The 27,165-nt window shown below is 47.6% G+C and overlaps 7 protein-coding genes across 7 annotated transcripts; 2 read left to right on the plus strand and 5 right to left on the minus strand.

The window, feature by feature from the left end:
• Window positions 1–1,636: 1,636 nt before the first annotated feature.
• LOC128719867 (probable mitochondrial glutathione transporter SLC25A40) lies at window positions 1,637–3,010 on the minus strand. The gene is made up of 3 exons (XM_053813507.1): window positions 2,881–3,010; window positions 2,613–2,788; window positions 1,637–2,536 (listed from the first exon to the last, which is right to left on the minus strand). Exons 1-3 carry the CDS (start codon window positions 3,008–3,010, stop codon window positions 1,637–1,639), a joined length of 1,206 nt encoding a protein of 401 aa, XP_053669482.1.
• Window positions 3,011–3,517: 507 nt separating this feature from the next.
• Window positions 3,518–8,714, plus strand: LOC128719774 (SAFB-like transcription modulator). Its single transcript, XM_053813405.1, has 8 exons — window positions 3,518–3,643; window positions 3,770–4,120; window positions 4,189–4,366; window positions 4,426–4,519; window positions 4,587–4,621; window positions 5,247–6,477; window positions 7,584–7,721; window positions 7,823–8,714. The coding sequence occupies exons 1-8, from the start codon at window positions 3,518–3,520 to the stop codon at window positions 8,712–8,714; spliced, it is 3,045 nt and encodes a 1,014-aa protein (XP_053669380.1).
• A 1,231-nt stretch (window positions 8,715–9,945) lies between these two features.
• Window positions 9,946–11,055, minus strand: LOC128707847 (mannose-1-phosphate guanyltransferase beta). Its single transcript, XM_053802806.1, has one exon. It carries the CDS (start codon window positions 11,053–11,055, stop codon window positions 9,946–9,948), a length of 1,110 nt encoding a protein of 369 aa, XP_053658781.1.
• An 849-nt stretch (window positions 11,056–11,904) lies between these two features.
• On the plus strand, window positions 11,905–13,091 carry LOC128710143 (geranylgeranyl transferase type-2 subunit beta). Its single transcript, XM_053805184.1, has 4 exons — window positions 11,905–11,916; window positions 11,973–12,077; window positions 12,134–12,493; window positions 12,561–13,091. Exons 1-4 carry the CDS (start codon window positions 11,905–11,907, stop codon window positions 13,089–13,091), a joined length of 1,008 nt encoding a protein of 335 aa, XP_053661159.1.
• Window positions 13,092–13,209: 118 nt separating this feature from the next.
• Window positions 13,210–14,064, minus strand: LOC128719498 (transmembrane protein 256 homolog). The gene is made up of 3 exons (XM_053813122.1): window positions 13,972–14,064; window positions 13,425–13,724; window positions 13,210–13,353 (listed from the first exon to the last, which is right to left on the minus strand). The coding sequence occupies exons 1-3, from the start codon at window positions 14,062–14,064 to the stop codon at window positions 13,210–13,212; spliced, it is 537 nt and encodes a 178-aa protein (XP_053669097.1).
• A 301-nt stretch (window positions 14,065–14,365) lies between these two features.
• Window positions 14,366–15,471, minus strand: LOC128707408 (Bardet-Biedl syndrome 5 protein homolog). The gene is made up of 2 exons (XM_053802361.1): window positions 15,416–15,471; window positions 14,366–15,353 (listed from the first exon to the last, which is right to left on the minus strand). The coding sequence occupies exons 1-2, from the start codon at window positions 15,469–15,471 to the stop codon at window positions 14,366–14,368; spliced, it is 1,044 nt and encodes a 347-aa protein (XP_053658336.1).
• A 204-nt stretch (window positions 15,472–15,675) lies between these two features.
• On the minus strand, window positions 15,676–17,490 carry LOC128706986 (RNA polymerase II-associated factor 1 homolog). Its single transcript, XM_053801931.1, has 3 exons — window positions 17,423–17,490; window positions 16,087–17,337; window positions 15,676–16,021 (listed from the first exon to the last, which is right to left on the minus strand). Exons 1-3 carry the CDS (start codon window positions 17,488–17,490, stop codon window positions 15,676–15,678), a joined length of 1,665 nt encoding a protein of 554 aa, XP_053657906.1.
• Window positions 17,491–27,165: the final 9,675 nt, after the last annotated feature.

Genomic DNA, 27,165 nt, shown 5'->3' on the forward strand with positions numbered 1-27,165 from the left:
GGTAAAGGGTGCAAAAAAAAATATTCCAAGCACTGGAATGATGTACATCGTTGCACACAGCATGGCATTTGAATGAGAATTTAGTGAGAGGATTTCCTTCTGCAGCCAAAACTACGCATAAACGAACTGGCATAACAAATACATATTAGTTACACAGAGTAAGACACACATGAAATAAGAAATATTCTTGGGGAACACAAGCATTGCTAGGGGTGATCGAATCAACTAACAATACTATCAATAACGATTGCTAAATTAGGTTACGGTAGTCATTAAATGTTTTGCTGCATATGAACACAGAATTATCAAGAATATAAACCACTTCGCGAAAGGTATTCAAAATGGTTAGACAACGCCAGAGGGCCTTTAGTTGCATTAAACCAATCGATATTGTTTAGGAGGTGGTACGCAGTTTTATGAAATCCCACCGCATCAAAACAAACGAACAATGTTTATGTTGGAGGAAGACCATTGGTTTCTACTGCGCGAATAATTAAGATTGAGATTTTTCTCTTCTGTGGTGTGATCTTAAGCAGCGAGAGAGTAAGATGCGAATGCAAACAAAATTACAAAAACAAGGGAAACAAGTGAGTGTGACAAAATGTTCGCGTCACGTTCGATAAATATCTTTGTGAAGTTCGATGCTATAGCGAAGAAATGTTGGCGAAAAGGGAATATCTTTTTTTTTCTTAATCACCCTCTATGCGAATGCGTGAGTTTTTTTCTTACGTTAGCGACATTTCAAACATTTCAATGTCTACATTTTATATTTTAAAGAAACTTTCATGTTCACCAATAAGGAAAAAAGGTTATTTGATAGTCATTCTTTGCTGCGAAGAACAGATCCAAGCCGTACTAAAGCGATGCTGTTGAGCACGTTTATGAATCCTTATTCATGATTGATAGAAAGGAACTGCGATTACGGCGCTAAGTGCAAAAGCGCTACATGGATAAATCAAATGTATAAATAAAATGTGCTTCTTCGGCGCAGATACAAATTCTACCCAAAAGATAAGTGATCGTATGCGATAAACAAATATCGTTGGTAGTGTTTCAGCATATTCACCGAAGTATCGACATACATATATATCTAGAGCTAATAAAATTCGATGGTCATGTGGTCAAAATCAATACGCTGCCGTCAAACGACTTTCTTTTAATTTCCCCGATACATGAACATTATGTATTTGTGCTGATTCGCCGTACAGCGCATTAAACTCACCAGGCTCCGGTGGGCTGTTCAAGTCATTAGAACGGCACCCTACGACCGAGGCCTTAGTTTTTTTTAGGAAGACAACATGATGGACAGAGAACATACGTGGTACGACCAAATTGAAATTGAGCGATGACGTTGGTGCGTGTTAGAGTACTTCTGCAGCAGATCAATACCCCGAAGTGGTTGTATCGCCGGATAAGTAAGTAACAACGTTGTTTCGTTTATTCTTTCAAGTTTTATCGACTATCGACGAGTAATTTTCCAACAAACGACTAACAATTTATTGTACACAGTGCTTATAATGCAATGTATGGTAGCACATACAATTATCTCACATTCCGCAGCCAGCGCCGGTGAGATTTGAAGAAGATGAGATAACGCGCGCGAAAAGTTACTGAAGAAAAAAAAACAAAGGATCGCTTAGTACTTGTTTATTTGGCGGCCGCGATGCGCCGGGGAAGTAACGAGGGTGGCGGATGGCACACTACTAACCACGGTACTGGTACCGATGTCACTAGCAGCAAGTGCTTTGTCATTCTTCTCTTGATAACGCTGAACGTTGTAGCGATAGAAAAAGTTTTTCCCATACTCAAACGATGCGATCATGATGGCACAGGCGGGTGCTACCTTTACCAACCGTGGTGTTAACCCTGCAAACAGTCCACGGATACCGTTCATTTGGAATATTCGCCCCATCGTCTCGAACGTGCCAATGGCTTTGAACGGTTTCTTGGCCGCCTTGTCACCGTTCTGAGCGTAAAAGAATTGCTCGCCGAACGCAATCTGTTGATGTGTTTTGACCACATCGAAGGGCACGGTGATAAAAGCGGCCACCCCACCGGAAACAGCACCACCAGCAAAGCTGAACGCAAACGTCGGTTGGCTAACGTTGAAGTGTTTCTTGATGGACTCGTACGTCGTCCAGTAGATGCCACTGAATGGGACATCTCGTAGTATCGTGGGAAAGAAACCTTTCCACAGCCCAAACACGCCCTGTACTCGCAACATGCTGCGGAACGCTTGTCCAACCTCTCGATAACTTAGCTTTTCAGACTGCATTTTGGTGCGGATCAGCTCGAGTGGATTCACGATTGTCACGGCAAGAACGCGTGCTGAGCTTCCAGCCAGTAGTGGCAGCCAAATGGGAAGTTCAGCATCCCGGCCTTTCTTTCTTTGGTACAGTTCCTTCAAGCGAATGCGAAACTGTTCGTACGCCACAAAGTAAATGACCGTGGTCGGAAGGGCCAGTATCAGGGTTGGTCCTAAACCAGACCAGAGCGATGGAACACCCTCGTAGCGACTGATTTTAGTAAAAGCATCCTAAAACGATCATGAGATAAGCAGATTTCAGAGCTGGAATAGCATGACATGCTGAAAACAAACCAGAGTCACTTACAATTGTTCCATTGAAGTGTAGAGCACGTTTGTTGATCGCCGATGGACCTAACGTACCGTTTGGACCACATGGGCAAATATGGTCCATTAAACCATTGCAGTAAAGGTAGCATTTATTTGATATCAGTACTTTCTGTTGTGCTTGTAGTCGTGTCTTCACTACATCCAATGGAGTCACTGGAAGCAAAGAAAAGCGTTCGAAGTGGAAGAATTGCAAAAGTTAATGCAACACGTGTTGCATCATCCACCGCACAATCAGGTGTACTTACTGAACAGCGACGTTACTAGAGCGCCACTGCAGGATGATAGTATTTGTTGATATGGTCGGATTCGAAATCGGCTATCGTCCATATCTTCCCCTGCTGCAACCGATGCAGTGCTGTCCAGGCTGCGTGCCATCGTATTGTGCGTGTTGTTTTGCTTCACAGTAACGATAGCAGAAGGAACATCACCTGCAGCAAACTTGTTAAAGGTAAGCTAGAACCATTTTTCCGATGCGTTCTGTGAAAATGCACTACAAAGCACGAGTTGTTGACAGTAGCAAACAGATGAGATAAACAATCAGAGGTGGTGGTCTCGTACTCTACCTTGAATTAATTTCTTAGCAACGGCAAATTGTGAAATACCCGGAATTTTAGCCATTTAATATTAACACAGTCAGTTTTTGGATGGTGCTATTGGGAAAGTTTGGTAAATTTGTGAAATAGCTGATCGCACGCATTGGTTTTAGACCTTCTTGCTCAGAACTGTCAAAATTAATTGTCAAACGGTTTGCTTAGAAAATGAGCAAAGGATGTACCTGCCGTACACAGGCGCTTTGCAAAGCAGAAGAAGATTGGATGCGACGGTAATTTTGCACGAGTGGATGTTGGTGCTGCAATTCGACCGTAAATCTGTAAAATAAACATGACGGAAACACCCGATAAGCGAAAACTCAGTGAATTACGTGTGGTGGACCTAAAGCAGGAGCTGGAAAAACGTGGCAAGGATGGCAATGGGGTGAAAAATGTGCTTCTGGAACGGCTCACACAGGTATAGTTCGGCAGCAGACGCCATATTGGTTGTTCATGAAAAATGGATGCGATTTTTCCCTCCCATGCGCTCGCTGCTGCCATGAATTGATCATAAATTTTCTTCGCTATTCGATATGATCGGCAGACGCTGCGTGAGGAAGGTCATGATCCGGAGTCCATGGAGTTTGAGATTGTTGTTGGTAAAACGTCCGTAAAGAAAGGTAAAGCTAACGCTGGCGGTAAGACGGATGAGGAATCGAGTAACACGGATGCGACGGCCACCAACGAATCGAGTGCCGAAATAACGGAGACCAACGCAGCTTCCGAGGAAGAGGTTGCAAATAAAAGTGAAAAGACAAACGACGACGAGGATGAACAGGGCACGAAAGCCGAATCCGTCAAGCAGGAAGTGAGCGAAAAGAAGGAACCAAACGCTGCGGAAGAAGCTGCGCAAGAGAAAACAAACTTGAAGCAGGAGAAGGACGATTTTGTGAAGGTAAATATCGGGCGGGAAACAATTGTAAACCAACCAAATAATGCGATGGCGTCGTGTCCTGTTTGCAGCCAACAGAGGCTGTATCGCACGCAAAAACCGTCCCAAAGCAGCAAGAGCAAAATAAACCCGTGGATATGAAGGAAGACTCGAAGGAAGCGGACAACGAAGATTCGTTGAATCTTACGATTGGCGAGGAAGATGAAAAGTTGCTACACGACAGCAACATGGACGCTGATCAGAAAGATGGTAAGCATTGACCATGCACATCTCGTCCAGCGCTGTAACGCTTTCCCCGTTCTCCACAGTCGACACTCAGAAAAAGGAGCAACCGGCTGCAAAGGTTAAGGAAAGTGCTTCGGAAGAATCGAAGAAAAACGACGAAAAACGCGAGGGCAAGATGTAGGTAGCAACAATGGAAGCGCCCAGGTGGCAAGTTTCGCTAATTCGTTTCACTTGTCGTTTTTAGCGAGAAAACCGTGGTCGCATCCAGCACCGAAAAAGGTAATGTTGTACGTCGTTTAGGTTGCCTATCGTCGTCGCGTATGTTAGTAGTAGTGCTGCCGATTATCGCTTAACTTTTTATCGTTTTGAACGTGTGAGCAATAGTAAATAAGATGTCAATTTAACCACCTCAGTAGATTTGGTGCCAAGTGGAATACCGGTTGCCCATCGTCTAGGCGTACCGTACAATAATGGCGCGTTTTCAAATGCTTTCCTGTTTCGTTCGATTGGTTCGTGTTCGTTTGAATTGTGTATTGTTCAGCAACCAGTACATACACGCACTGAAACACAAAGCAAACGATGAAGAGGGCAAGCGGGCAAGGGAATAATCATCGGGTGAAAGTGGTGTCACACACGTCATAACTCCTGCCGTAAGAGAAGAGATCGCCGGTGGTGTAGTCTGTAAATCTGCAAAACGTTCGATGTCTGGCAGAGCTGCAAGAAGATCCTGAGCAGTCCCTTTTAGAGTTTCTGTGTGTGAGAGAGAGAGAGAGATGAGCAGATAAACCGAGGGCCACCGAGTGTCACCGTGATGAAAGCGAGATGATTAGGTGTACCATGTTGAATAATCGTTCTATATGTTGTTGTTTTATATTTTTGCTCGGATACGCGAAATATATTACAGACGGCGCGGCATCAAAAACAACATCATCAACGGCGGCTTCAGCGCGAACCGGAGGTGAAAAGGCGACGACAGCTTCGCCCGCAAACACCACATCCACTGCTGCAACCGCTGGTGGCGCCGCTGGGGGTGATGAGAAAACGAAGGGCAGCTCCGACGGTGGAAGCGGCACGGCTGCTAATGTAGGTCGCAATCTGTGGGTATCGCGGCTATCCTCCCTCACCCGGGCCACCGATCTGAAGCAGATCTTTTCAAAGTACGGCAAAGTGATTGGTGCCAAGGTGGTCACTAATTCGCGCACTCCCGGGACGCGCTGCTATGGGTATGTCACGATGGCATCGGCTAAGGATGCGACGGAGTGCATCAACCATCTGCATCGCACCGAACTGCACGGCCGGTTAATTTCGGTGGAGCGCGCGAAATCTGAGCTGGGACCGGCACGCTCATCCTCTGCAGGAACAGATTCTTCATCAGCGAAAGTGACCACCTCGAATGGCAATACTGCTGCGAAGAGTTCATCCGGGGGTAAAAGCGACGCGAAGCCAAAGTCTTCCACATCCAACGATAAGAAGAAAAATGGCGAAGTTTCAAAGCCAGCCGTAACTACCACCGATAAGGACAGGAAACCAGCGCCGAAAGATCGTGCAAAGCCAACTCGGCCTACTAGGCCGACGACGGAAGGTAAACGTCCGTTAACTACAGCTACATCAAGGGCTGCGACTGGGGGTGAAAAGAGTTCCACGGCTGGGCGAAAAAGTACCGATGCTGCAACAGCAACCACTGGTAGGCGCAGCCGCGATCGGAGCCGAACGTCCCGCGACCGGCGTTCGAACACGCACGGATCATCACAGGTGCGCGATCGTGACCAGCAACAGCAGCAGCAGCGTTCTCGTGCCGGTAGCCGAGGGGCAACTGGAGCAACAACCGCCAAAGAAACTTCGCGGGATTCTCGTGAAGTTCTGTCTTTGCAGAAGATCCGCGAGGAACGGGAACGCCATCGGTTGCGGGAACGGGAGCGACAATTGCGCGAAGAGGAACGACGTCGGCGCGAAATTCGAGTTCGACAGCGCGAGGAGGAAGACCGTCTGCAGCGGGAACGCGAAAAGCTGGCTGCCGAACGCGAGCGAATCGAAAAGGAGAAAGCGGAATTGCTGCGGATCGTACGCGAGCGGCAGAAGCTCGAGCGAGAGAAGATAGAACTCGAGCATCTGGAGCTGAAACAGCAGCAAAGGAAGTACGGTTGCAAATTCATTCATATTTTCTCCAAACAAACACATTTACCTTTCATTCTAGATTTTTCGCTATGGTTCTTATGTTTTTGTTTTGCTTGTTTCCGTTGAAACAACTATCGTTTTACGCCAAATACTCTCAAAGGATCTTTCTTTAAGCACACCTGCACTGCGTCATGCCGATCCGGGTTCCCGATTAAGTGAACGATGAAGAAAAACGCTCAAGTGTCTCAGACTGTTTCCGGTTGCTATGAATCGTGCAGGGTTTCCTATAGTTAAGCACACCCAGCCCAAAAAAGGCCGAACCAAGCACTAAATCGCATGTGTACAGCAGCTCGCAACAAAAGACATTACGGTACCTGCGTATAGGTGTTGCTGTACGATGATTTCTGCGGAATGCCGTATCCCCTCTGTTCTTCCATAAAGTGCTGTATAAGCAATCCAAAGAGACTTTTCTACAGTTCAATGTGATGGACGACACCTCGTGCGAATCAGAGCACCTGTTCGAACGAGAGCGCCAGGGTTCCTCTTCGAGTGGATATGCAGACGAGGACAACAACCGGAGCTATACCATCGTGCTGGACGCTGGAATTCGGTTAGATACCGCTGAACAGACAGATAATCAACGAGTTCGTAGAATTCGAAGGATTACACATCATTGTCTAATCAAATTGTTCGTGATGTGTCTATGCACCAAAAGATTGTATAACAAGATCAGACGAAGAACTCCCCGATCTCTAGGAGTAGCTTGTGCAGCTATTGATTTTTTTTTTGCAGTGCGTGACTTAAGAAGTGAATCGTTTTTCCGTGCATCTGATCACCTTAAAAGATACCATCAACAGTGTGCAACCTTGCGGACTAAATGTCCAGAAAATCAGTATTTAATGCCATGAGAATGGCCAGCTGTTGTAGGACATGGATGGGCCCATTCCCACTATCCAGTGAGCCCACAGTGTCCAAAGATGAGCTGGTCTTCTGAGCAAGTCCCTTTCCTTGTGAATGAAATGCCCTTTATTGCCTTGAATTTTACCTTCCCTCGTAAAACACTTCAGCCTAGAGATAGACATGTCGTTTTAATGTTGTAAAATTTTCCCAACCACACCCATTTCAGAATCGAAGAGGCAAAGAGGTCGCTGAAGCGTCCTTCTACCGATCGGTATGATGATGACCGCAAACGACCTGCACCAGATCGACGCGTTGAAGCTCCACCGCCGCCAAGATTCGATTCGACCATCTCGTCCGGTTCGGGGTATGTATCCAAACGGTCTAAAATGCTGTCAAACCCACATCAAGGGTTTGGTACGAAATGTATTGTAAATTGCAATCTGTTGTGTCTCATTTCCTGTGCAGTAGACGCAGCAACTACGATCGCATTTCGTCGTCGGACAAAAAGCCCCGCCTGGATGATTATTCGTCGTCATCGTCCTCCTCCAAGCGAGATGACTTCAGACGAGACAGCTTCAAACGTGGAGGTGGTGATGATTATAGGCGCGGTGGGGATGATTACAAGCGCAGCGGTGGGGATGATTACAAGCGCAGCGGAGGGGATGACTTTAAGCGTGACTCCCGGGACGATTACAAATCAAGCGGTCGTTCGGGCGATGATTATGGCAAACGGGACAGTGGCTACAGCAAGCGCGATCTAGATCGTCCCATTTCCAGCTCGTACGATGGAAGGGGTGGTGGCGGTGGCGGCGGTGGTAGTGTGCTATTGTCGCAATCACTAGCCAAAGAAGGACGATACAGCGAACGTTCGAACGATTACCGTGGCGGAGGTGGTGGAGGCGGTGCCAGTGGTGGCAGTGGAGGCGGTGGTCTGAATGGTGGTAGCAGTGGTGGTCGCGGTGGTGGTGAAGATCGCGATCGCAACAATTCCTCCAGCGGTCGATATGGGAACGATCGTGCTAGCGGCGGTAATGGCACTGCCTCCGGTGGCAATTGGCACAACAGTGCGGGCATGTCCCAGATCAGCGGAATATCGTCGCTGGGAAACTGGGGAGACAAAACGAACGATGGTGGTGGTAGCGGTGGTGGAGGTGGCTGGCGCAATATGGACAATGGGCAGGACCGGTACGATCGGACGTACAATGAGCGCAAACCGATACAGATGTCTTCGGGTGGTGGTGGTGGTTTTATCGATCCGCCACGAGCGAATCAGTTTATGGGTGGAAGTGGTGGCGGAAGGCCTCAGGATCGTTACGGACAATCGATGTCCAATCGTTTCGACAATGCTCGGTACTAAACCACCAATTTAACTTTCAGTAGTAGGTTATGCCGTTGAGGTTTTAGTTTACATTTGAATTCGTAATTACATTTGTATCGGGTTTACCGACCTTCCGGAATGGAAGGAACTTTCCTACGTGTACGTGTGCGTGCGTACTGGATTCACAAATAAATCGTGTGATTGTTCGATGGTGGTTTTCCACCGTCTAAAAACCTCGGAATAGGAATTCAAGAGTAAGGGAAGTCAGGCGAACGGACAGCGCCGTGGTAAGCGTCCGGTCTGGCGCGATGCAATTGACCCATTGCCCGCAACAGCACAGAGGAACTTTCCAGCTACGTATGATAAAGCGTAACTCTATTAAGGCAATACAAGACAGGCAACCTCAATTAGACCGTTTCGCACCATAAGAATTCTACTTTTTAAGGTTAGCTGTACACTGGATACACATAGTACGTGTAGGTTTTTAAAATACTGAATTCGAACAATAGGAATCCATCACAAACACTATATTATCGCAGTTCAATATCTGTTCCTACCAGTAAAATGTTTGAATAAGAACTCAAACCTGAATGTTTAACACTAGAACCCGAAAGATAGTGAAGGCAGTAAAGCAAGCTATCTAATCTACTTTCTCTATCTGTCTATTACACAATAACGTACCACCACAAGCCAGCCAATGTTCCACTTGCGATTGTAATTACCGACCAAGATTAATTGGAAGTGACGCGCGTTCACTGCAATGCGCATAAAATTAATTAACAACGGTTTAAGTTTTGTATTTTTTTACAGACAGGATTTTTTATTATTTTGGAATGCAAAATATAGCAGTAGTACCCAAGTTGAACAACGCGACACTATTCGAGTTTCCTTATAATTCTTGATTGCTGCCGCGATTGGGCTGTGTTGCTTTTGGTAAATATATTGAGGAAACTCGCGAAAAGAGCACGTTTGCACACACACAAACACTTCGAAGATTCCATCGTCGAAATTTATATCGATTACTGAGAGAACAGGTAGAATGGTGCAGCTATGCACCCGTTTCGCCTATAAAATGTTCCATTCGTATGGAGGGGTTTCTAATTAGTAAAGTAATATAAAATAAAACTACATTAAAAAGAAAAGTTAAAAAAAAAAAATAATGATCTTCGGCCCTTCGATGACCGCGAACACCGGTTTGATTCTGTAGTCGGTGGATGACCATGTTGGAGGATCGTCTCTGTGCGCTTCACTTGGATCCTCTCCTACAGCTCTACATGATGATCTGCGGTTCGGGAACGCTCAGCGCGATGCTTTTGTGGGGTAACACTTGGCCGCCGTTGATGTAGATTTCGTCCTTCACGATCACGTCCTCACCGAGCACGGTCGTGCCTTCTAGCCGAACCCACCGACCGACAACACAACGCCAACCGATAATGCAACTGTCCAGCCACGAGTGGGATTTGATGATGGCGTCCTTCAGGATGGTGCAGCGCTTGATGCACACACCGTCCTCGATCACCACATTTGGACCGATCGTAACGTTCGGTCCGATCCTGCACCCGGCTCCGATTTTGGCTGTCGGGTCCACCAGCACGTTCCCCACGAATCCAGCTGGGCCACTGTACAACAGTTCCGGTTGTCGTTGCCGAAGAGAAGTTAAATAGAGACACATACCGGTGAGAAAGTCCCGCGGTTGGCCAATGTCCATCCAGAAACCGTTCAGCTCAAACGCGTACAGTTCCTTTTCGTGTGACATTACGGGGAAGATTTCCTTCTCGATGGACGTGGGCTTCAGCTCGATGCGGGACAAAACGGATGGGTTCAGCACATACATTCCTGCGTTGATTTTGTTGCTCACAAACTCCTGTGGCTTTTCGATGAAGCTTTTAATGCATCCGTCTTCCGCGTACAGCACGACACCGTACTTGGACGGTTCTTCAACACGCGTCACGACGATCGTACCTTCCCGGCCATGTCGCCGATGGAACTGTTCCAGCTCTTTGAATGGGAAATCGCATATAATGTCCGAGTTGAGCACAAAGAAGGGTTCCGTGCTTTCGGAGAGGATGGATTTGGCCAGTGCCAGCGGTCCAGCCGTACCGAGCGGTTCAGTTTCGTGGGAAAATATTAACTTGACACCAAGCCGTTCAACCTGGGCAGATAGTTCCGCTTCCATCTGTTCGGCACGGTACGAAACGGCCAGTATGACTTGTGTCACACCCGCCTCGACGAGGGCTTCGATCTGGTGCAAAAGGATGGGTTTGTTGGCAAACTCTACCAATGGTTTCGGGGTGCTGAGAGTCAGTGGCCGCAGACGTGTGCCGTATCCACCAACCAGAATCAAGGCCCGCATTCCGTTATCTTTACCGACGATACCCATGTCCAACAGAGCGCTCTTCTCTAGCACTATTCACAATAATTGCAACGGCAAGTGGGCAGAGTGACACGTAACTAGACTTTGCTACACAAAGTTGTTACTGCAATAGCTGATCTTTCTTATAAGGAACGCAGCAACGTTGTTATCAGTAAATGCTTTCTGCTTAGCTAGCAATTTTCGAAATACTACCAGTTTCTATTTCACGAAGGAATTCACTAGGGATATTGCACCAAAGATAAGATCCACCGTAAAAGTTTATTTCTAGAAACGGATTCTTTTAGAGAATCTTTTAACAAGGCACCAGGAAACAGGATGTTCGGTGTGCGGAGTGAATCATTTGGTCAGATGTTTACTTTGATTGTTTTTTTGTAATACTGGGCGGTGAAAAAATGTAATCAAACGGCCAGCGTTTGTTTGTTAACGTTTCAATAATATTCGTGTCACTTTGCTGTCATGACCGTCAGTTTGTTAAAGGCTGCGTACGTTTTCAATCTTCGATATCTCGAACGGCGCGGGAATATACGACGGTTTTTGTATAGATGCGACAGAATTGCGCAAGTAAAACCATTTAATTTTGAGTCATGCATGATAAAGCTAAGCAGTTGATTTGGTTACGCTTTTATACATAAACAATGAAATATCTGTGCAATTACAAACCGAAACCAACCCTGGCTGAGGCTGAGCGCATAAATGAATTTGACATTTCTTTGTTTTCCTAAGGTCATTCGTAAAAAAGGCACGAAGAAATTAGCACGATTGCGTCGAAAGTCTCACACAAATTTACGCCTGCAAAGAACCGTGAAAAGAACTGTATTATTCACTAGTCTACGTTTGGAAAGCATCGCTTCGACAATGGTAGTGCGAGTGTGCAATTGTTAGTGGGTGAAACATCCAGCTAATTTTGTTCGTTTCCTCCGCAGGCGTTCGCTACGAATGATGTGAGGATATCCGATGACTCGAAAGAATTGTACTTCGACAAGCACGTAGATTACATTGCAAACCATGGCAACGACAAAAACGATTATGTGAGTATTGATTTGTTCATCTCAAGCGGTGGGCCATTAATTATGTTTCCCCGTAGGAGTACTGCATGACAGAGTTCCTCCGAATGTCCGGCATATACTGGGGTGTTACTGGGTTGGATCTGATGAACGAGCTGGGCCGATTGGACAAGCAATCGATTATAGAGTTCATCAAAAAGTGCCAGTGCCCAGTAACGGGTGGTATTGCTGCTTGCGAAGGTCATGATCCACACATTCTCTACACGCTGAGCGCTGTACAGATTCTAACCATTTACGGCTGCCTGGACGCCATCGACGTGGATGCGGTGGCAAAGTATGTACAATCGCTGCAACAGCTCGACGGAAGCTTCTTCGGGGACAAGTGGGGAGAAGTAGACACCAGGTTTTCCTTCTGTGCCGTGGCCATTTTGAGCTTGATTGTATGTATCCCTTATTCCTGTTGATCTTCGATCAGTCGAATTGATAGATTTGATCTCTCTTTGCTAGGATCAAACGGACAAGATGGACGTGGAAAAAGCAGTTAACTTTGTCATGTCCTGCTGCAACTCGGATGGTGGCTTTGGATCGAAACCCAACGCCGAAAGCCATGCCGGGTTGATCTATTGCTGCGTGGGCTTTCTCTCGATTACGGACCAACTGCATCGGCTAGATTGTGAGCGATTGGCCTGGTGGTTGTGCGAGCGACAACTTCCAAGCGGCGGCCTGAACGGACGGCCTGAAAAGCTACCCGATGTCTGCTATTCCTGGTGGGTGTTGGCTTCCCTCACGATCATCGGCCGGCTACATTGGATCAGCTCGGAAAAATTGGAAAATTTCATCCTCTCGTGTCAGGATGCGGAGACGGGTGGGTTTGCCGATCGTACCGGAAACTTACCGGACATTTTCCACACCTTGTTCGGGCTAGGCGCCCTATCGTTGCTAGGCGATAAGCGACTGAAACCGGTCAATCCCACGTTCTGTATGCCACAGTATGTCATCGAGCGATGTAATCTGAAGCCAAAAGTAATAGTGCTGTAGACGTCCCATACGATAGTTGCACATTGTGTGCAACACTTTTATTATTTCACATCAAATGCAACTACTAAAAGTGATGATGGAACAATGAAAATTCCCCTTTCTTTTACCACGAGTAAGCTTAGATAATAAATGATAGCCATCCAAAGATCAACAGAAATCCACCCATTGGAGTGAGCCGAACCACGCTGCGATCGTTTGTGAAGGCAACGTAGTAGCACGTTCCACAAAACAGTGTCATGCCACACATCATGAGAGCGGTCGTCTGTAGGATGTAAAGGACATAATTTAGCAAAAAAGGCTGCTGTTGAAGAATATGCGATCGATCCTCCTTACCAGATATGGACGCCGGGCAAATGGAGCAGCCATAAGGGCCAGCGAGTGGATGAAGTGATAGCGGTTGGTCATTTCGAAGATCTGTTTCGGATCGCGATCTTGCATGTCTTCATCCTTCGGTAAAAAGTGGTAATGAGCTCCATAAGCTCCGAGAACGACCGCTGCTGCACCACTCAGTCCTGCCAGACGTACGATATGACGATTGTGGCCCAGAAGCTTCCACAATGGAGGGATTGCCTGTTGGGTTACGGTCGCAGTATGGGTTGCTGCAGTTTGTGCAATGGCTTTCGGTTTCAGGCCCTATATAGAAGAAGCGGTAAGTATGTATTTTGATGGTACGCGAACAAGGTGTGGCTTTGAAAATTGGCAGCGACAGAAGGCCAACGTTAAAAAAGCTAAATAGCCACCAACAAAAGTGGTCTAAATGAACCACAAATATAACAACAGTTACTCTAGACCGCGCTAGTTTCGTAGTTAATAAAGGAGTCCCGAAGAAAAGCTTCATCCTGTTAGCCGCATCAAAGTTTCTACTAGAAACAATACGTACCACAGCTTTCGCTCCATAGGAAGCCAACGACCACATACTGCTGGAAACGGGATTATTGAAGAGGACGTAATTCATGGCCTCATTTACACCCATTTTACAGAGAGAATATGTGTTTTACTCCGACAAACTATTTTCGCACAGGTAGTTTTCAGTAAAATTGTTTACTGGCACGAAATGTCATACTGGAGAAGATGAGTTTATAGGTTTACAGAGCATGGGTTGATTTCTGGCTCATCATCATTCGAATGAAAAATTACGGTTGCTGGTTGTTCTGGGCAGAAATAGGAAACGAATTGGGGAAAAGGTTGGGACTCTTCTGAACGGTTGACGGTTCTCGGTTGACTATGTAATATGGGAGAATCCTTATTTCGTGTATCTGACCAGATTTTCTTTCCTATTGCGAGGGCAGTACATCCCACAGGTCCTTTACGCTGTAGCCTTCCTTGAGAGATTCCATTGCAAAGCCCAGCTCCTTGCAATAGAAAGGCTTCCTTTGAGACTGGCCCGAGCCATCGCCTGCAGCCGAATCCGCCAGATAGGCTGTAAACTTGGAATTGATTTCACTGCCAGCAGTAACATCGAGTTCCTCAATATCGTCCATCGACTCGGTCGGCGCGCGTTCAACGTCGGCCGGTGCTTCGTAAAACACACCAAACACGGGTGTTTCCGTGTAGACACTGTGCAGAGAGAGCAACTCTTTGAACACATCGCCGAGCCGATCGGCAGGATCGATCCGAAAGCCCAGTACGTACGAACCAGCCGTTTCCAGCGTTTGAATGACCAATGCGGGACCGTATTTTGACTCACGAATGCGCAAACTTGCTATCTGCATGTACGGGAGCGATATGTTGAAGCTGTTGTTCATCTCAGCATACCAAACGAGCCGCACATTGCTTACGATCAGGATGCCGAGGTTTCCCTGGTCACTCGACAGGTTCCACACACCGTTGATGGTGTTGAAGATCTGTTCCTGGGGCTGCACCTGCAACTGCCCGGACACTACTACCGACGAACGCAGCTTCAGCTCTCGGTAGATGGTTGATCCCTGGTAGAGACGGAACACATCAAAGATCGATGCAAAGTGTTTCGTATTGGTTGCCGTCAGATTGGTGAATATGAACTCAAACCGTGAGTTGGAACCAACGCTGAGAATGTACAGCGCTTGGGTAGTTCCACGAACTTTCGAAACGACCGTTTTGGTGTTCATGGTCAGTATGCATGAGAAGCCGACGGACAGGCTGAACCGGTGGGACGTGATGGAGTACCACACGAGGCGTAAGTTGGTCACCAATATCCGACCACAGTCGCCTCCGTTGCCCTTGGTGTCCTCCACAGAATCGAGCACATCTAGGATCAGTTCTCCGCTGCGGATTGTTTTGTAGCTGGAAGTGGAATGCCATACAGACAGGTTGAAACAGACCGTTCGTGGGTAGTTGTGGCTTACACTGAAGGGATGTCGAATTTCACTTCTCTATCCTCCCAAACTGGTTTTTGGTTCATTTTCCTCGTGTTCCAGCGCCGCGGTAATCGCTGACTGTCGCTTTGTTATGTGTCGCCTCGATCGATTCCGTTCCCATGGCAACTACATTGCGATGCTGAATAACACAGTACGCAGCCGGTTTTTTTCAATGGTCTTAATAGAATGTTTATTATAGAAATGGTTGGATCAGAAAAGTAAGAATTGTTCGCACTTTCGAACCGAACTTATTCGGATTCACTACCCGAGCGACTGGCCGATCCACTGCGCGAACCTCCACCGCCCGGAGTGCGGGAGCGACTACGAGAGCCAGAATCGGAACGTGATCCGGAGCGTGAGCGAGACCTGGATCGCGAGCGAGACACGGACCGTGAACGGGAACGCGATGCTGATCCACGTCGTGATCCTGAGCGAGAACGGGAACGAGACACGCTGCGGCTATTACTGCGAGTAGGCGAGCGACTTCTAGATCCGCTGCGGCTACGACTGCCAGAACCGCTGCGACTACGGCTTCTCGACTTTGACCGGCTGCGACTTCTCGAAACTGATCTCGACTGAGATCTGGTGCCCGATCTGAAATGCAGAGAATCAATAAGCTTGGCGGCTTTTGTTTAATGCAAATGCTTTCCATGACATACCTTGATCTGGAACGGGAAGATCCAGAACGGTTCGATCCCTGCGATCTGGAACGTGAACGGCTTCGATCGCGATCGTCTCGCTTTGTTTTATCCTCGTTCTGACCGGCTTCGCCTTTGCCCTCGCCTGCCTGCGCCTGACTTCCTTGCGCTTCCTCCTCATCCTCCTCCTCCTCTTCTTCCTCCTCGATGTCCTCATCATCTTCTTCGCCCGGTGGTTCGAGCTGCCGCTCGCGATAGCGTTGCATGCGATGCTCAGAAGCATTCAAAGGACGATGCTTTACGACCAGCTTCGTGTTGCTCTGTTGCTGAGCATTTTTCTGCCGACGTTTGCTCAGCCGGACCCGCGTTTCCAGCTCGTTATAGTAGATACCATCCTGTCGCAGCACGAGGTAATAGTTTTCTTCGTAGCCCTTCGAGGCCTTGCTCTTCACATTCCAGTTGTACTCGCGGGCCATCTTGTACTCGTACTCTTCCTCATCCTCGTACAGCGTTTCGTTGACCAGATCGCGTCGCCGCTTCTCGAGCGTGTCTTCCGTCGGGAGGAAGTAGGCCACGAACTGCTCGCCACTTTCGTCCATCACACCACGGATCATGGCCTGCGACATTTCCTCGATCTGAGCCGGAACGTTCTTGCCGCTTGGTGCGGGATCCGAATCGAAAATGACCTGCGCACACGGATACTTCCAGTTGGCAAAGTCCGGAAAGACGGGCATAACCTCGACCGGTGTAACACCCGGTTTGCTGTAGTGCGTCGTGATGGTCTTCGTGTTGTCGTCGAACGTCTTCTCGATGGCCTTGACTTGCGCCTCGCGGTCCATGTAAAGCGTTTCTTCGCGCAAGCTTTTCTTCACATTGAAACCGACCTTCGCTTCCACCTTTTCCATCGTTTGCGGATTGAAGCGCGTCTGCTCGGTGGAGATGTACTCCGATTTTCGCAACCAAGACACACTCTTCGCATGCCGGCTGCTGCGCATCGAGTCTTGCGGCGTGTGAATGTCTTCCTCGAGCAGCTTCTCATCGGCTGGATCCAGCTGGGCCGTATGGTCGATTTGGTACAGATCCCGGTTGATCAGATCGATTGTGACACCCAGATCGTGTTCGGTAAGCACTTCGTAGCGATAGTTACGTTCCAGCGAGGTCGGGTTGTACTGGATGAAGCGGTCATTTTCAAACGGATAGGTAATAAACTTCAGATCAAACGGAATATCCGGCAGTGTGTTGCAGTATTTCACACGGGAAATGAGCTCCGACCTGTAATGGAAAGTAGCAACATTAGAATGCTGCCGGAACTGGGGCGCTTGTTTACCATTTTGTGGGGCACAACCAGTAGATTTACCTGCGCTCTTGCTGACGAACGGGACGCTTATCCGCTCCGTTCGCACCGTTTTGCACGGTCGGAGCCATCGTTTGGCGACGATGTGAAGATTATTTTATCAAATTTGTAGGAAAACACGACACTCTGCGCTGTTGTGATTCTGTGTCACAATAGCCACCGAAGAACCAAACTCGCATAGCTCGAGTTATAAACTCAAACCCAACGTTGTCGAAACTTTCCGAAATTGACCGAAGCTGGTCGAATCGAATTTGAATCGAATGTTGAGTAACGGTTTTCGGCAATATGGTTTGATCTGTTGTATTTTTTGCAACTGTTTACAAACCATAAATACTCTATAATGTAAGTTATGAGGATTTGTTGATAGTAATCCTGTTGAAATTAAAAATAAGCATTTTCAGAATTTGGCACAACTTTGGTACGAAAATGTGAGATCAGTAGATGCAAGCAACAGTCGCGTGGATGACGTGGTGTTTGAGCAGTATTTATGAAACCGACGGTTGCTTTAAGCAACGTGGCAAGTGCTCTCATGTAATGTGGAGAAATCTTAGATTACATCTAAGATGGCCAGATTGTAAAGATGCTTTAAGGATCGAAGTAACTGCTGTAATGCATATACCTTTTATAGTGACTTTCTTACTCCTGCAAGCCGAATTTTCGAGCTGGTTTTTACATTACAATGCTTCAAACAGTACATAACACCACACGAGGAATCTCTCCGCTTTACTTACATCAAATGTCCCGTGGTATCGTTTATTGTAGCCGATTTGTTCAGCATTAACGAGTTTGAAAAGAGCTTCTAATGAGCGTAGGATTTCGAATGTTTGAAAAACTGTATGCTGCTTGAAGGGAGGAGTTATTTTTTCCACCCCCCCCCCCATGTCCACATAGCCTCACTCACCATTGCTAAACGAGGCCAAAACTTTATCTTGCCAGTCTCCGAGAACGATGCTCGAGTGCCCGAATGAACCGATACATTTATTGCGATGGCAATGGCAAAACAGAATACACGCACACACACACACACGGTCGGACGATCCGGTGCCCAGAGTTGAAATTGAACGAAAAGTTATAATTTACTAAGTAAATTGTATCCTACTCATCCAATGTATCTACTTGCAGCACGTCTTCACTCACTCGGTGCCTTAATTCGGATGTTCGGCAGGCCAGCAGCAGCAGCAGCCGTTGTGCCGCATCGGAAGGGCTCCCCGTTTTCCGAGCCAGTGCCGTGCCGTTTACGAAAGGAAGTGTTTCAATTTGCAAATTGAGGAAACCACCACCGCCACCGTCCCCGTGTACCGGTGTACGCTCAGCGCAACTGCTTGTATTTCGCTGTACCGAAGAGCGTTCCATGGTTGTTCGGTTGCTCTTGCTGACGTTTATTGCTCATACATATCGCTCGCCATAGCGGGAGTCGCGCGGCGCGGATCGGAGTTGTCCCACAGCCCAGACAAAACGCGACCGGCATGTGTCTTGGGTGCGGTGCGAGTAAAAAGTTTTGCGCCAAGGCAAAAGTTTCTACCACGAGCATGGGTGTAAACCGTCAGCTTGTCGTACAAGCCCCGAACGAGCGTGTGTGGGGGGGGGGGGGGGGGGGGGGGGTGCCCTAGTTGGACGAAGTAGCTGTACGGTAGGACAAGATGCACTGAGTACGATTTCCCGAACCCCTCCACTATCGACCACAGCTGCCGGAAACGTGCATGGATACATATATCAATCGTCTCTACTAAATCCACCCCCCGTTTTTACTCTCATCCCTCCCACCTTCTCCCCCCCCCCCCCCCCACCAGCCCCTCATTTGCATCGTACGCACACCTTAGACAACGCGGGGACAACCTTCGGAAGCACTCGAGAACAACACATAAACTTTTGCCTCGATGCTTGTAAAATCGTCCACGAGTCTCTTGCGCCAGTTGTTGATGAGCAATCGTGCCCTCCTTGAACGCCACTTGTCGAACTGTTTTGGCACCGGTTGGGTGGCGGTGGGGGGTGGAGGAACAAGAAATAAAAGTAATCTTCAATGTTCTCGATCCGACAGCGCAGTGGTCTGTAGTTACTGTACTTACATCTACCGTGGATGGACCAAGACGATGCTGAGTGCATGATCGCGCGAGTTCAAACTAGACGAGCTGGACTAGAGTGTGAATGTATCAGCTGGCCGCGTTGCTGGGAACCGGCTGCAAACCACGTGGTAATTGCATTTTTGGTTAACGTGCTTCACGACTCGACAGGACCCATGTACATTGTCCGCTTTGCATGAGTGGTAGCCTTTTGGTGTGTCCTGTCTGTAGCTGTTTTGCACACTGCACGATTCGAGCGAGCAACTCGATGACGATGCGAAAAATCTGTCCGTAACGGACAACGAGGGAGGAGGGAGGTTTCCGGTTTCTAAATAGATATTTGCATATTCGCGCTCCATTCGCATAAGAAGTACGTGCACATCATCATCCGCTTGCTTGTTGCGATGCACTCGCACCGAGGTGAGTGAGGTGAGTAGTTTTAGGCACTTGTCGATCTGTCGATCGGTAAGCATTACATGGCAACATTTCACCAGCGCAAAGTGTAAAGCAAACATCACTAAAACATGGCGCAAGCTTCCCAGGCGTCTCGGTGCTTTTTTCACAAACCACACCTGCCCTGCCTACGAAATTGCGTTTGATTAAAGCCATTTTGTTTGCCACGGAACAAAGAAAACCGGGGGGTTTGAATTAATGTTCCTGAATATAAACAAAAAAAAAACTCGTTCTCGCTTTTTCTTCTCTGTAGTGCTGGTGTTTTGTCCGGTTTTCTTTGGTGCGGACCTTCTCATCGTTTGGCTTGGTTGCTTGGAGGTTTCGTCCCTTTTTTTTTGCGGCCGTCTCCCAACACGGTCCGATAACGACCGTATGAGAATGAGTGGATGAAAAGGTGGTAAATTTGGGTACCAGCAAATACAATACAATCTGCACCGTACGGGTCCGCCACCGGGTGACCGCAGGGCACAGGAAGAAACACGGCGTCTCCCAAAAAAAAAAAAAACCACATGGGGCCCTATTTGCTGCCGTCTTTTCAAATGCCTAATTTCACTGTCTTATCCGCTTGCACGGTTTTGTAATGGTGGAAAACTCCCCCTTCCCCCCTTAAAAGACCACGACGAAAGGATTCGTGAGGTGTTTGGGGCGAAAAGAATGTCATAGATAAAAGGAAAGGACCGAAAAAAAGGAAACCCCCCGCTAAAACACATCTCGAGGTGTGAATTTAATCGTGTTTAATTATGTCCTTTCAGCGCGTAAACAAAGACAGTCAACAGGGGAAGGGGTGCGAAGATGTCTTTCCACCGTTTCCGGTACGCAATTCCCTCCTGCATGGACCGGTGCAAGAGTTAAGGACAAAGCAATTGTTAAGTGGTTGTTAGGTTAGATGTGCGCGATTTTTGTTTTTTTCGCCGGTTGCTACACTGTCACAATGGCCAGTGTTTTATAGGACCACCGAGGGGAATTCTCGTTTGGCTTGTTTCTTCCGTTGGAGCAATGTTTCTTTGGTTCCCATTTTTATTACAACCAACCAGCGCTTTGTTTGCGTGGACGGCCTTGCCGCTTACGTGGAGGCTGGAAGCGAACGGAGGACACGCTTCCGGAGTTTGGAAAGTGCTGCTGGCGCCACCTTAATTGACTTCTGCCCGTTCGCAAACGCTGCCGTCATCGTCAACCGGCCACAGTGGCACATACGCGCGCGAAACGTGATTGTGTGTTGCGTGGCTTTTGCGCAACGTCACGATGCATTGCATCCCCCAGCATGGGGCGAAATGGTGGGAAGGAAGCTTCTGCTGATGGAAGAAACTTAGTTCGTTTTATTTTACATATTTGAACTCCAACTCCAACATTGTGCTGGAGTTGTGTTGCTGTTTTAAGTATTCTTCGTGCTAAGTGTGATTAAATTATCCTCTGCTTGAAGGAGTAAACGTCAAACCCAAGGGAGTGTACATGCGCCAAATGAACACACAAGAGTGATGAACTCCACCGAGTACTATTTGAGCAAAACACAGTGTTTTTTTCATCATCCCCATTCAAGGGACTCTGGAATTCACGACCGAAAGCAAGTAGCCCTGCAATATTCTTATTCGACAAGGCAGTAGATAGGTCATGCACCTCCCAAATAGGCCTTTGTTTGAATGGGCTGTGTGTAATAGATTGTAGAGTATATGAACTCCACCAGGCACCGGAAAATGGATAGGGTGGAAAATCTAATTCTCTCCCATCGTGATGCCGCACGGCGATCGCTCGGTGCGTGGCGAAAGCATTGGGTTGGTGGATTTTCCGAACGATGGAATTGTTAGAGCCCACACACACACACACACACATGTGGCGAGATGGAAAAATGAGACCATGAGCCGCTTCACCATTTTCCGCAGGCTGATTGCGTGTGAAGTGTCCGGCCGAATGGTCCACCGACACTCCAGCCCAATGGAACAATGATTGTCCAATTATTCTCTACCGGACGGACCTACAGAGATCATCGGTGCAGGCATCACGGAACATTCCCGAATATCCACAGCGAAACTGGGGGTTCCACGGGGTCAAGCGGTGTGTGTTTTTATTGATCGATGTAATTGATTTTGGGCAAAATGATCACGAGCCAGTGTTTCTTGCTACGGTTCTCCCATTTCACTCCCGGGGCAGCCCGCGAACGCAACTAACAAGCAAGTGTGTGTTGGCACCGACCGCCCTCCCGTGTCCCCCACCCGGAAAAGGAATAGGGAACACCGAAAATAAAGGGTTGGGCCGGCCGTGCATGTTCTGAATGTATCATAAACATGGAAATTTTATTATTAAATTACGTCCGGTTTCAATTCGGCGGCTTTCGCAATTTGCTGTCCGGTATTCCCGGCACTCGGGGCGGGATTTTCGGGACGATTATGGAATGTTTGGTGGTGCTAAACGTGCGGTGGAACCTGAGGTAGGTCAATGATCAAACGAAGAGCGTTCACACAATCACAATGCTGGCTCATTCTCTCCCCTACTGCCACCTTCCTGTGCATCTGGAGGGTTTGGAGGAGTCGCAACCGCCCCACACAGGATCGGGATGCGATCGAATTCGAGCCAAATTGAGTACGGCCCATTGCACTGCTTCCCTGCTATTGCTAATCAGCAAAAATACGAACAAATGGTGTTCCGCCGCCTCGCGGCCACCATTTCACCGTTGGAGGCCTCAGTGGACAGGCCGGTGGGTTGATCCGGTGCTCGATAAAATAATGTGGTCTGGGTGATTAGGTTAAAGCATAATATTGTACGGTACCGCAGCATGCTCGTCCCGTATGGCCCGGTCCGTGTCCATGTCCGTCCCCTTGTGCCATTGCGAATTGTATGCGAGTGTGGGACCGGACATTGTTTGCTGGGAGGGACGGGTAGAAAATAAAAGCTCTTACAATTAATTTAACAACATTGCACTCGAGGCACACCGCGACAGCGGCAACCGGGGAAGAGTAGGCACCGACGACGGGTGTTGCACTGTTGTGCATGGTAACGCGTCATAACTCTTTGCTACATCCTAGCAACCATTATGATTAAGAGATCAAATGAGAACACCTACATAAAAGAAGGACGCAGACAGGGAGGGGCGGTTGCTATGCTACGCGTGCCTGATTGTGATATGAAAAGGCTGATTGTGTGCACTGTTACGATAATTGAAGTATTTGTTTACACTAGTTGTGGTTTAAAGGCAGTGGTGTTGCAAAACACCGACTTACCGGCATAATAACACACTGCAAACAGTTACTGTTTTACTATCTGTTACATGAATGCACCTCTCTATCGCACAACGTGGAATGAGGTGAATGAGGTTCACTTTGCCATAGTAATTGCCACTGCTCAACCGATGTTGGAACCGAAGTAACTGAAACCACCGTGGTTTGCTCTCTGATGCACTGATTCACTTTACAGCGCATATCGCCGACTGCTTATCAGCTTTTTATACTGCGATGGATGTGGCAGCGGGGGACAGGTGTGGTTGTGGATCAAAGGCGTCTGCAAATGGAAATATCAATTACAAGTGAGTGAATATTGCATTGCATATTCGTGAATCAAAAGAGAATAGAATGTAAAATAAATCCCTACCATCCAAATACCGATCCATACCTTGATTATAATGTGCAGCAGTAGAACATGAAATTCGTCGAATTATTACTGAGATTTTGGATAACGAACGAAACGATTTGTTTGTGATCTTGATCCTACAACACGAAGGGAGATAAGCTAGAGTGCAACAAATACAGATGTATTACCTACTCCTGCAATGTATTCTCCTTTCTACTACAAGAACAACTTGTCCCATTCGTAGAAGATATAATAGGACTCTATCGGAGATGAGTCTAATACGGAAAATCAACCACTGATCAGATCTTCACCATGTGGAAGATCTTGAAGAAGGCATCGGAGTAACATCTTCTCCATCTCTTCATTGACTTGAAGGACTCATATGCTATTACCATAGTCTGAGTAAAACCATACGGCGCAATGACCTCTTTTTAGAATTCCTGCTACGCTTACGAGACTTCTACGATGCTTAGTGATAGTGGATGAAAAATCCTCAAGGCCTTTTGTTACCCCAAAGTTTTGCGCCAAGAAGATGGACTAGCCTGTCTACTTTTCAAACTCACGTTAGAAAGGACCTTCCTCGGCTTGGAGGTGGAAATTTCAATTCTATATATCAAATCAGGCAGCAGGCTCTGGAAAACCTTGGGTTGGAGAGTAACTGCATTAGAGACTCTGTAAACATTTTCTGACTTATGCAGACTAGCTGTCAATTGTCAATATAATCGAAGCTGTCCTCCCCTATTAATTATCTCGGCATACGTCTCTGAGACATAGACATAAGCTGAGATGGAGTGAAGACGTTTCCGTGAGAAATGCCGAGATAATGGATTGAGAGACGACGAATCTGGACCTCGAGCGATTTGGAGAACTCCTGCAGCAGGGCAACACCACGAAGTGGTTAAATTTCGGATAAACCAATAAGCCATATTCAAATTTCTTCTCTAATCGAGTGTACCAGTGTCTTCAACCGATTCGATCGTATAGCTCATTCTGACATTGTAGCACAGTGTTTGAATACCCGCAATCCTGCAATTCCTTCAATAACACACGGAAAAGTCTTGTCCAACCTTAACAGTGTCATTGCAATCGCTAAACAAAGTGCAGACATGCACGTTGTTTGGTGAGGGCGTACAGTTTTTCTTCCTCGGAAGTAAAGAATGCACTTGAACGGTGCCGCAGCAGCAGCATCGAAATTCTCCGTACAAACGCATCGCCATTAAACTTGCAACGTGAACCGACAACGACAAAGAAGTTTTCCCCCAGTCCCTCTGGCGTAACCACCGGACCACCTTCAATGCGGCAGTTGGTGATGAAGGATGGTCGGATGTTGTGATCGGGTAATAGTTGCCCACAAACCAAACCGCCAGTACGCCAGCGGTGCTAATTTTTGTGCAGCACCAGCAGCATAACAATTTTCTGCAACAATGTCAGCTGGATATCATCACCATCCACACCAAAGGCGAAATGGGGGCAGAATAATATTCAAACTTCACGAGGCAGGGTTGGGGGTGCGGGAAGGCGATGGTAAAAATAGTGGTTTTTCGGTTATAATTTGAAGTTGCAACAGTCTGACGTCTGCGACAGTGTCAACTAAATATCGTAAGCATAGGAATTCGTTAAGATTTTTGTTTTGTTGTTGGTTTTAAGCACATTAAAAGAAGTTGTTTTTTTTGGTTAAATATTCCACTAATAGGATCAATGTGGAGGAAGGAGTCACCAAGTTACCCGTCTCATTTTATGGGTTTTTTTGTGTCTCCCTTTTTCTCTCAAGCGAACAAAATTAGCGCATATAGGGAGCATAATGTTGCCACTGTTGGCTGCAACTTTCAGCGGGCGGTTGGAGGTCGCTTCGCCCACAGTCTGAACATTGTCTGTGTTTTCGCTGATACGCGACCAATCTCCCCAGTTATGCTTTTCGTCATACTGTGGAAGAAAAAAGCGAACAGCCCCTTAGGTCGGGTCGTTGGTGGTCGGGATCCACACGCGCGCGCGTTTTGTGCTTAACAATGGCACATTGTAAGCGCCCTATTCCCGCACCATTTTCAAGCAGAGGAAAACAGGGATCGCGATGTCGTGGGATGGGGGGAGGAGGACCGTTAGAACCGGTTCAAAAGGTTTTGAACTGGCGAATGGCGAAATGTCCCTGGCGGTGACAGACGCGGTGACAAGACAACTGCAGTGTCGATAGAACCCCGGCGTGGTCGGCGAAAGGGGTGCGCATTAAATGGGAGGGGAGAGGGGGGGGGTGTTTGGGAGAAACTATCAGAACCCGAGGACAGATGTTATCAGCATAAAATTTTGTGACTTTCTCCGACAGTCACAATGAGCTTTTTACAGTTCTGGTTTTCATAGTTTTGCCGTGTTGTGTTGTGGGACCGTGCGCTTCCATTGTTGTTGTCGTGTCCTTGGGGTGCGAGAGACCGGGCCGAGAAAGGGGGCAGAAAGTTTGTACCCAACCAAAGCCACCACAGATTACCCAGGCGGATTATTCCCGTAGCACGCACGAAAGGGAACCCGAACGAGCAAAAATCAACACCAGTCACGAATGTCGCCTTATCGCTGCCGATGATGATAATGGCAGTGTTATAGAATTTCCATCACGCTTGCCATTCCGGGTCGTTCTTTGGCCGTGCTCACGGTGCTTCAAAAAATGGGTTCGGCTAATGGATGGTGGGTCACATCTAGCAGCCCGTTTCGGTGCGCACACGGCGTTTTCTTATGATGCCACCCTGTAACAACAACAACAACGGGCCAAAGCAGAACCTCTTAAATAAACTCATTATAATGTTAATTTGAGCGAGAAAACATAACAAATGGGCGTTTGGCTTTTGGAGCACGGGGCAAGCACACCTGAAAGTGTCCAAGAGAAGCCACCCGAAGGTAAATAAATGACAACCGAGCGGACGTGCAGTGGATGTGCGCCACCAGGAGACGAGAAAGGGACCCACCGGACGAACATTGTGATGCGTCTGAAGGGAAACGAGAAAAGATGCTTTGTTTTCCTACACACCACATGCTTCCCGGTGGGATGGGGTGCGAAAAAATAGCACCAAGAAAACAAAAAAAAACATTCGAGAAAGCAAACGTTTGTTTTTGGTTTCTTGAAGGAACCACCCTGTATGCAGAAGGGCAGTCAAAGCTCCGGGTGTTCCCGAGCAAAGCAATAAGTCGGTCAAACGAAAACACATTTCCCGGGTGTACTTTGGGGAAGGATTTGGCCTTCTACTTGGTCTTTTTTTTTTGTTGCCAACCAGCGAAACATTAGACAACTGTCCACCGAAAAGAACCAAAGCGAAGGAAAAACAAAAACCGTTGACTTGAAAGTGTTCACCTCCGACGGAGTCCCCCCCTCCCCCCAGGGGAGTGGGATTCTCGTTCATCCCCATTGAACTATCGCCGCACAACCGTTGAAGTTAACAGTCGGTGAGGGCAAATTTGCATACTACTTCTTGGGTGAAATTGGTCTCCATTTCACTCTTGCTCGCAGGGTGGGGGGGTGGGGGGTGGGGGAATGGAAGACCAGTGGGAGGTAAATGGCAAAAGCTCGTCGGGGTCACTTAAACATTTGTGCTGGGTGCTGGGTTGTTGTGTAGTTCTGGACTGGGGAGTTGGGATAGACTGCACTCGGTACAGCGCCATCTGTCGCTGACAATGGTTGCTTGTCATGTTTTTTTT

Source organism: Anopheles marshallii, chromosome 2 (assembly GCF_943734725.1).
Source record: "Anopheles marshallii chromosome 2, idAnoMarsDA_429_01, whole genome shotgun sequence".
Classification (NCBI taxonomy): Eukaryota; Metazoa; Arthropoda; class Insecta; order Diptera; family Culicidae; genus Anopheles; species Anopheles marshallii.

Bases quoted from the DNA above. Each gene is read 5' to 3' on its own strand.
- LOC128719498 (XM_053813122.1), bottom strand. From the start codon at position 14,064: ATGGGTGTAAATGAGGCCATGAATTACGTCCTCTTCAATAATCCCGTT. The intron at 13,725-13,971 runs GTACGTATTGTT...TCTTCTATATAG, and splicing joins CCTATGGAGCGAAAGCTGTG to GGCCTGAAACCGAAAGCCAT. The intron at 13,354-13,424 runs GTAAGGAGGATC...TACATCCTACAG, and splicing joins TTGCCCGGCGTCCATATCTG to ACGACCGCTCTCATGATGTG.
- LOC128719867 (XM_053813507.1), bottom strand. From the start codon at position 3,010: ATGGCACGCAGCCTGGACAGCACTGCATCGGTTGCAGCAGGGGAAGAT. The intron at 2,789-2,880 runs GTAAGTACACCT...CTTTGCTTCCAG, and splicing joins TCTAGTAACGTCGCTGTTCA to TGACTCCATTGGATGTAGTG. The intron at 2,537-2,612 runs GTAAGTGACTCT...TGATCGTTTTAG, and splicing joins TACACTTCAATGGAACAATT to GATGCTTTTACTAAAATCAG.
- LOC128706986 (XM_053801931.1), bottom strand. From the start codon at position 17,490: ATGGCTCCGACCGTGCAAAACGGTGCGAACGGAGCGGATAAGCGTCCC. The intron at 17,338-17,422 runs GTAAATCTACTG...TTTCCATTACAG, and splicing joins GTTCGTCAGCAAGAGCGCAG to GTCGGAGCTCATTTCCCGTG. The intron at 16,022-16,086 runs GTATGTCATGGA...TCTGCATTTCAG, and splicing joins TCTTCCCGTTCCAGATCAAG to ATCGGGCACCAGATCTCAGT.
- LOC128719774 (XM_053813405.1), top strand. From the start codon at position 3,518: ATGACGGAAACACCCGATAAGCGAAAACTCAGTGAATTACGTGTGGTG. The intron at 4,520-4,586 runs GTAGGTAGCAAC...TGTCGTTTTTAG, and splicing joins GAAAAACGCGAGGGCAAGAT to CGAGAAAACCGTGGTCGCAT. The intron at 6,478-7,583 runs GTACGGTTGCAA...CACCCATTTCAG, and splicing joins CTGAAACAGCAGCAAAGGAA to AATCGAAGAGGCAAAGAGGT.
- LOC128707847 (XM_053802806.1), bottom strand. From the start codon at position 11,055: ATGGGTATCGTCGGTAAAGATAACGGAATGCGGGCCTTGATTCTGGTT.
- LOC128710143 (XM_053805184.1), top strand. The intron at 12,078-12,133 runs GTGAGTATTGAT...GTTTCCCCGTAG, and splicing joins GCAACGACAAAAACGATTAT to GAGTACTGCATGACAGAGTT. The intron at 12,494-12,560 runs GTATGTATCCCT...TCTCTTTGCTAG, and splicing joins TGGCCATTTTGAGCTTGATT to GATCAAACGGACAAGATGGA.
- LOC128707408 (XM_053802361.1), bottom strand. From the start codon at position 15,471: ATGAACCAAAAACCAGTTTGGGAGGATAGAGAAGTGAAATTCGACATC. The intron at 15,354-15,415 runs GTAAGCCACAAC...TTCCACTTCCAG, and splicing joins AAATTCGACATCCCTTCAGT to CTACAAAACAATCCGCAGCG.